General features: G+C 38.9%; 1 protein-coding gene across 1 annotated transcript in view; it reads right to left on the reverse strand.

The window, feature by feature from the left end:
• LOC107594562 (SH2B adapter protein 3-like) overlaps positions 1 to 9,065 on the reverse strand; it is a 51,417-nt gene that overhangs the window by 31,139 nt on the left and 11,213 nt on the right. The window contains exons 2-3 of the mRNA XM_016284654.1: positions 4,341 to 4,624; positions 3,436 to 4,141 (exon numbers count right to left, since the gene is read on the reverse strand). Coding sequence (XP_016140140.1) covers positions 3,436 to 4,141; positions 4,341 to 4,597 — 963 coding nt within the window. The 5' untranslated portion in view covers positions 4,598 to 4,624. The remainder of the gene's footprint in view (positions 1 to 3,435; positions 4,142 to 4,340; positions 4,625 to 9,065) is intronic.

Consider the following 9,065-nt stretch of genomic DNA (forward strand, 5'->3'; position numbering starts at 1 on the left):
TCAGAGCAGCTCTTGATCATGTTAAGAAATGAAACTTTGAGTCTCAGTTTGGGTTTCAGTCAAGTTTCAAACTGTTTCTTCAAAAGTCAAAGGGAAAACAAACGAGGGCATGTAAACAGAGCCTAACAGTTAGATTCTGCAAGTAAAAATCACATTCATTTTCTCCATAGAGAATAGTGTCTTTTCAGTTTTTTTTACTTTAATGCATTTTTTTTGCTTTATATAGCTAAGTTAGCAAGTTGTGAATCATCTGAGAGCTAGTTGGTTTGCTTCAATATTTTTTTTAATCTCTATGAAGAAAATAAATAAGAAAAATACTGCCAGAACCAAGGTGGCCTGTAAGATGTGCTATCAATATTTCACTTTATAAAAACACAAGCAAAAACACAATCAACAACTACCATATATCTTCTGCAATTGGACATTAGTTTCAGTTTAAATCCGTGCAGCCTGTTTTTATACCAAATACTGTGTTGCTGATCTGATTTGGTTGTTGGCTTGTTAAAGTGTTGAAACGACTCTGGATGTAGTTGTGTGAGCATCTGCATGTGCATAAGGTCACCGTGAAGCTCTAACACGCTCCAGATGGGAGGATGCGGTTTTCTAGAATTAGAAATATTTTCCACAGCACTGGCTGCAATTGTTGTACAGCAAATAATACTAGAAAAAACAAGACACGAAAATCATTTCAAAATCTGAAATCTAACTTTGATACAGCCGGTTTTCTTTCTTGCTTGATCACACACCAACAAGCCACATCAGAAGACTTCGACATATACAACACAAATACAAGTCTATAAAGTTTCATCCAATCCACAAATCCACACACTTCATGAGCTCAAATGCATTGCACACTGCTGGATTTCATGGTGTCCGTATTAATCTTCTTTTAATTTTAAGGTTTCTAAGCACTCCACCAAACTTGTTCAGACTACATCGGCAATTAAAGGTCTGTGGTCTCCAGCCCTAGAAGCCCTGTTTAATGAACATCATTTGAGGCCAACACCAGATGTTTCTCAAGCCTTCCAAAAAGCTTCATATACACGTAAGAAAGCGTACAGTTTTGCGACACATAAATTGCAAGGCTCTCTTTTCAATGTTTGATTCTGATTGGTGGCTCGTGGTTTTCTGCAGTCACATTGCTATACATACATATATATAAATGCACTTCGTCTCTGGTTGAGCTAGTCATTTTTAACTTGATAATAATACAACACTTCTGTGAAATCTGACAGCAGATAATCATACTAATTTATCTGCTGTGCACAGACTGGTTTTAAAGTTAGGACTTCCCTGAAACAAAGTTTCTCACACAAAGAAATGATCAGCCAGCCTGCAGCTTCCTCTCTTAGCATAGCTGCCCTCACTGTTGCTATTGTAATGAACACACCAAACACAGAGTGCACAGTTACAGAATCAAGGCATGGACTAGTGTGCACTCTATAATGCAGCCTCCACGCTCACACACCAGTGCACACATTAAGCACACACGTACGTAAGATGCATGCAGCGAAATAAACTATGATGCATGCACAGCAAAAGCCTACATGTTCATTTCTCTCTTTAAAATTTTTTTTTTTTAAAAATGAAGATTGCATCGCTAATTTGAAACTACAACATGTGTGCATGCTTCTGACATTTATTGGAGTGTATACACTTTAAGTGTTTGAACTTTCTTGGCCTACGTTGCCTTTCCCTTACATAGACATTCAGAGCAAGTCCTCGCATCTCTGCCAAGATTCCTCAGCAGCCAATCAGAGCCTTGATACAGCCGTGCTGTGACCCCTAAAGTGAGCAGACGTCATTTGCTGCCTGAACTTTAGGCTATCATGCAGTGTAACCAGGAGCAAGGTGGAGAGAAAGGCAGACACGTAATTGTGTCCTTATTAGTTTCATTACACTTAATAGTATCAATCAGATCCTGTTTCAAGTTGGCAGTTTGTCTTAAATGTGGGTGGATTAATTAGGCTAAATGAGTGTTAATGTGAAAATATCACATACTAGATGAATCATGCCATTTTCATCATTTACTCATCCTTGTTTTAAAGCACAAAAGGATACATGCAGCAGAACGCAAGATCTGTTTTAAACTTGCTAAATATTATATTAAAAGTTGTTATTTGCTGAAAATCCTCCCCTCTGCCATAGCTCAAATTTGTATTCACATATATTCAAATTTAAGGCCTCATGAGCCTTCTCACCATTTTTGCTATCAAACCCAATTGGTTCTCACATGCCAGTGACATGAAACCTGGTGCAACACACCTCGAAGTGCCATATTTACATATGTGAATTTTTTATTAACTAAAACACAGCACAGCTCTCAAATCTCATTTACGGTTGCATATATTTAAACATAAGGCTTCAAGACAACAGTTACAAATGCAATTGGTTCTTGTGTGATTTGCCATTGCAAACAAACTTTGTGCAACACATCTTGAAGTGACATATTTGAATATTTGCAGATATTTAGGTATAACGCTCCAAAACAAGTCACGCAAAAAGGCAACTGGTTCTTGCATGACGTCATTGACAACAAACATAATGCAACACACTGACATGCCATATTTGAATATACGTGAATGAAATTCACATTTTTATAGCTACAACACAGTTTACATTTAGATATATTTGTCAGATGTGACGTCAACCATTTCAAATGCAACTGGTTCTTGCATGGCACTGTCATTGACATCAAACTCTGTACAATACATACTTGAATGAAACTTAAATTTTTTATTAACTTAAACATGACGGAGCTCTTCAATCTTTTAATTTCATTTAAATATGCAATTTAATATTTGCATATCATGCCAAATGTGATTTTTCATTAACATTAAACTTCTGGCAACAGATCTTGGCATGCCATATTTGAAAAAATGTGAAAGAACTTTACATTTTTATTAACTAAACACAGCATAGCCCTTAATTCGCATTCACAATAAAAAATATAATGCTTCAAAACAAATCACGCCAGATTACAAATGCAATTGGTTCTAGCATGACTTGTAATTGACAACAAACTTCTTGCAATACACTGACGTGCTATATTTTGATGTAGCTCTTGAATTTAATTTTATATTTGCATATAAACTTAACACTTCAAGACAAGACACACCAGTTTCCATACCAACATTTACAAATGTAACTGGACGATTTGTCATTGACGTCAAACTTTGTGCAACAAATCCTGATGTGCCATATATTCATGTAAAAGATGACAGAATTTTCCAAATTTCCATTAGATTTTTTTGCCAAGTTTTAAATAGTTGACCTCCATCAAAAACAAATAATCTAAAATAAAAGATCTGACCAATATACCAAGCTATCATGAGCCAACAAGAACTAAAAATAATACAATTATCAAATCGGGCCAAAAACAACAGCAGTAGTCACTCTTGAAAGATATATGAAGATCTCGAAATTTCGCCTTACCTTGGGTGGGTCATAGAGCTCCAGCTGGTACTTCTCACTAGCGGTGTGCTCGTTGATCCTCCTGACCTGCAGGTGGCAGCGCAGCCAAAGCGGGGGCGTGTCTGAGATAGTGTCATCCACCTCCAGGTACCGCAGCTGCCCCTCTTTACAAACACTTCCTGTCTCTTGCCTCCGTCTCACAGTTCGCCACAGATTCCATCGTTGCCACCGCGCACCCTTCTGCGAAGTGCGATGGGCGGGTACCTGCACAGTCTGAGGTGGGGTTTGAGAGGTGCATTCAACAGTCGCTGAGGGTCCGCTCCCCTTGATCGAATCGTCCCTTGGGCAACCACCTGAAGGTTCATCAATTTGGGGGGAATTCTTAAAGAATCGGCATACACTTTCTCGAAATCCCCTGACGGAAAAGTTGGTTACGTCACTATGGGAAGGGAAGGAAAACAAAGGGGGCGAGTATCGTTCAGACCCAGTCCTCCGCTCCAGGTGTTCGTCTTCCTGGCTATGATGCCGCGTTCTGCGTGTAGTGTCTGCAGGAGAGCATCGCAGCAACTGCTCCTGCTCTCTAGGGATGCCAGCGGCATTTGATTTGGGCGCCAACACGGCAACTAGCGGAGTCACTCCTGGCCGCACGGTCTCCCGGTAATCCAGCACCCCTGAGAAGGAAGTGATGCGTAAGCGGCCAGTCATGGGTAGCAAGGGTGGTGGTGGCCGCAGGGTTTCTGCGTGTAGTGTCTGCAGGAGAGCATCGCAGCAACTGCTCCTGTTCTCTAGGGATGCCAGCGGCATTTGATTTGGGCGCCAACACGGCAACTAGCGGAGTCACTCCTGGCCGCACGGTCTCCCGGTAATCCAGCACCCCTGAGAAGGAAGTGATGCGTAAGCGGCCAGTCATGGGTAGCAAGGGTGGTGGTGGCCGCAGGGCGGGTTCTGCATCTTTAGCCACCTCACAGCTGAAGTGGTGATGGAAGAGGGCGCTGAACTGCTTCGAGAAACTTTCCGGCGGGACCACATCCTGCACCGGCCGCTCTCTGATGAAGCGCCGGTAGTGCTGGGCAAGTTCTCGGGCCGTGGTGCTGGCATGCAACTCGCAGAACTCCCTCCATCCACAAGGAGGTGCTACGGATGATGCAGTGCTCGTGGTCTGCTGGACAGTGTTACCATTCATTGCAGTAACCAGCACAGCAGGGAATCACTGCGAACAACAGATGAACAACATTAAAATCTGACGGCGCTATACTGCGGCAAGGGTGCAGAATATTTCCAGTACATTTCTGGAAACTTTTCAGAAAGTTTGGAAACTTTCCGGAAATTTAGCTGAAATTTTCTGCCCTGTTGCAACCCTAATTGCCGCAACTGAAGTATATTGTGTATGGCTGCGTTCACAGTATAGCACTGCCTCAAGTTGCTTAATTATAAAATTATCAAGTTCACACTTCATTTACGCCTTATTTTGAAGCTAATGCAGTATGTTCAAGCAAAGGTTAACATGTGGACTCTATGGGTGCTGCATATTTATATAGAAAGTAATTTGCAGTAACAAAACCACACATTATTCCTTTTCATAAGCTTACATGCAAACTAATAATATGTTTATAATTGGATTGATGGCTAAATTGGATTGAAAAGTCTTCATGTTAACACCAATCAATTCAACTGAGCTTGATTCAAATGAAATTACAAACAAGTTGAGGGGCGTCGAAGAACTTGGGAAGAACTTTTTTCTTTTAACATGAAAAAACTATTGTCAGGATTTACTAAAAACATGCAGTGAGAAATTAGCGCTTAAAAGCGTGGAGATAGTTATTTTTGCGGCTGCCTTTATTGCATATGCTTTTGTAGGAGTTTCCCTTCCAGAAAAAGCATTTAAATGCTTTCCTGGGAGGAGGAAAGCATTTAAATGAATCACGCAACATCATTTACTACTGTTTTGCGGTAGTCGATTTACTGGTATTTGCACCATTGTTTACCACCCCCCCAAAAAACGTGTCTTAACGATTTGAGCCTGTGTTGTTAATAGATTAAATGTACCTTATTATCATCGGCTGTGCTTTTCTTTATTTTGTGCATTGTCAGTAAATCACCAGCAGAACTTTCTACTTCCATCGGCGCTTTTATAGGATTGTGCTCTCACGCTAATTTGTCCTTTTGAGTAAATCCAGCCCTTAATCTGCCTAACTGGAAAATTTTTGCCGTATAAATCTTTGAATCCGAGTACTTTCCCCCTTGGCTTCGAAAAAAGTTGTGTGCATTTGTAGTGCCGTGATGCATGTTTATGCGCATCTTACAAATGTGTGCATATTTATTCATGTTCACAGTAGCGCTGGTGAAGGTTTCTTGTGCTGACTTTCTTTGCTTCTAAATGTAAACTGGGCACTGTGCTGAAATTTTCTTCAGAACGGACATTTTTAATCAAAATTAGGGCTGCCACTAACGACTATTTTTATTTAGATTAATCTATCGACTAATTTATCGATTAATCTAAACGATTAATTCCCCACACAAAAAATCTAAAATTTTACTATATTTTATTAAACTACATTTCATTAAACCAAATGAAATCCAAAAGTAAAGTGCAACATAAAGTGCAAGAAGCAAGTGTCCATCTCATAGTCCAAATCACTGAAATCAAAGTTCAGTATTATAGTGTAAGAATGACAACATATCCACGTGTTCTAGTCTACTAATAATAAAATTATAATCAAAAAACACTTTTTAAAGGAGTATTTACCAGAAATATTATTTACCAGAATTTATTTAGGAGAAAAAATTGCAGTATTTCTGAAAAAATAAAATAAAAAATTAATTAATTGGAGATGCTTTTGATTATTAAAGTTTAATGGAACCATTAAAATGGAATCCAAAAAATAATGGAAAACAGAATTTGGTAAAGATAAAACTGTAAAACTCAATTAATTAGACAGGCTTTTTGATTAATAAAATTTAATTTAACCATTAAAATGGATTATAGAAAATTAAAATGGAAAAAACTGAATTTGGAAAAAAACGGATTTCATAGCGCCCTATAATTATAATTCATTTTTTTGTGGTAATAAATATATGTAAGTGAACAATAGCCTTTAAAATAACTTAAAATACAAATATAATAGCAATGAGGCAATAATAATAAGTTCAAATAAAGTATCAAAAGCAAGAAATCATATGGTTTTATAGAACAAAACTGTTAAAATACATAATGTATTATAAACAATAGAGCTAATGTACATTACGCATTACAACAAAGGCCTGCAGGGGCCGCCAACGGCCTGATGATTCTTTTTACACATTACTGTGCGATCTAATCCTTGTTTAATATTGACCAAGCACCATTTCATTCAAATGTCCACTTAATCTTTAATATTTGGCCATTTATTTAGGACAGAAATGTTACAGCCATTGTAATTAAAAGAATATGTGGACATCAAAACGTGTAAACTCAGAGTGAGGGTTTGAGCTGAGCTGGGTTGAGGGCTTTTATTTTGAAACCGTGATGTATTCTCCTGTGTTTGCGTAGATTTATCAATTATTTAACGTACAAATCTGATGAAATGGCGCATGTTGCGTTCCCAGATGAAAGTTATAATAAACCCAAACTCACAACAACATGCAGAGATGGAGTTTGAGACGTTCTACACATGTAAATGATAACGGTTCGTGTGGAACTACTGTGAACGGAGCCGCTGCGTGACGCATGTACTTAACCTACACGCATGTAAATAATTAAAGCGCATATACTGTATTAGAACTGCATCGCATATAATTATTTAATTAAATCGTAGCATTTGTGAATTTACAATTATGCTTAATTATCATTTTTAAAAGGGTTTAATATATCATGCAGCCTTGGAAAACAGACTAAAAATGTGTTTTATACATTCTCGTCCGTGAAATGCGCCACCGATATTTTGCCGGTTAGTCGACGCGAGTAAAATGAAGTCGAGGATTTAAAAAAAAATCGAATGGTCGAATAAAATCGACAAATCGTGACAGCCCTAATCAAAATGTCATAATTCTATCTTCTGGTGAAACTACAGACTTCTCTTCTGACATTTGTGGAACTTCTCCAATCAACCAACAAACGGAAGTCCCATCCTACATTTTATTCGATAATCCTTTCTCATATACGTCACAAAAACAAAAGATAAGATCTGTCATTACTATTGTATTGACCAATCAGCATCCTATCCTCTTTTTATTCAGAATAAATTCTCTATATTGCATCAAAGAGATTGGTTTTCATACATCATGTAACGTTTTGATATTCTAGCGTGCGTGAACAATTAATCTCTTGGTTTACGCTGCGCATCTACTGACGCAGGAATCTGTGTACCGAAACTTGTTCAATGAATCCAACTTTCTATGAACGCTAACAAAGTGTATCAGTTTAGCTCATCACCACATCGCTGACGGCATCTCTTGAACTCAGCTGGTAGGATACAGATTCTTCACTTTTACTCACTCACTCATTCAGCTCTCCAGAACAGGAAGAGAGTGACTAATATCGCTCATATCTGCTTTATCCACCTTTTTCTTCAACGTGGAAGTAAGCCTATGGGTGAGACTTCCGGTTCATTAGCCACTATAGGTAAATAACGAGGAGAATAACAACGTGCAGTAAACGGTAAAACTGTTTGCACTACAACCCAGTGTGTTCATAATTAAGATAATACATTAAAATAATATGATAAGACACACCAACTTTCAATATCAAGCAGCAAATCTAACTGTTTTGTTCAGCTAAAAATAGCTGGACGGAGTGGACGCAGATGAGACCGGAAGCCAGACCCATAGAATTTACAAATAGCCGCCCCCATTTTTACGACAAGAAAAAGGTGGATAACACGCCACAGGTCAGAGGCAGAAATATCTGTGAGGACATCTTTGATGTGAAGAGGAAGGCTGAGGAAGTTGAAAGTGTCAAAGGCATCTGCTACGAGTCACAGACGGGCCCGTGGTTCTCGATGTGGAATCAGCTCGTGAACGTGTGCAGTCCCTCCTTCAGAATCAGATCACAGTCGCCATTTGCAACCTTTTCATTTGATCAAAAGGTTCAAAAAATCCGCACACGGGCTGCACCAGACGTGTTGCGACACAACTGCAACCAATCTCCCCATTCTCGTTCCCCACATCCTCATTTACCAGCACGCTGCCCTCTCGGACGCCTGTGAACGTTTAACTCTGCGTGAGAAGTAAATGCGTTCTTAAAGTTCCGTTGGAAGCCCTGAAGCATGACAAAATGAAGGTTTAGTACATGAAGAAAGCAATAGATCAGAAAAACCACAACACTCACATACTTAGAGAGGAAAAAAAAGAGGAGGGGACCATTCTATAGACAGCACCACGCGCTCTGCTGTCTTATTGGGTGACAGGAAGCATTAACCTACACAGGGAGAGGAACACCCATCACACATATAGCTGTTTTCTTTGGTGTGCAAAGCTAAGCTCTTTTTGACAAGATGACCAAAACTGTTTGCAAACATCTTTAAAGGGGTCATATGATGCGATTTCAATTTTTCCTTTCTCTTTGGAGTGTTACAAGCTCTTGGTGCATAAAGAAGATCTGTAAAGTTGCAAAGACTAAAGTCTCAAATCCAAAGAGATATTCTTTATAAAAGTTAAGAGTTAACCACGCCTAC

This window comes from Sinocyclocheilus grahami, unplaced genomic scaffold (genome assembly GCF_001515645.1).
Source record: "Sinocyclocheilus grahami isolate Dianchi unplaced genomic scaffold, SAMN03320097.WGS_v1.1 scaffold186.1, whole genome shotgun sequence".
Classification (NCBI taxonomy): Eukaryota; Metazoa; Chordata; class Actinopteri; order Cypriniformes; family Cyprinidae; genus Sinocyclocheilus; species Sinocyclocheilus grahami.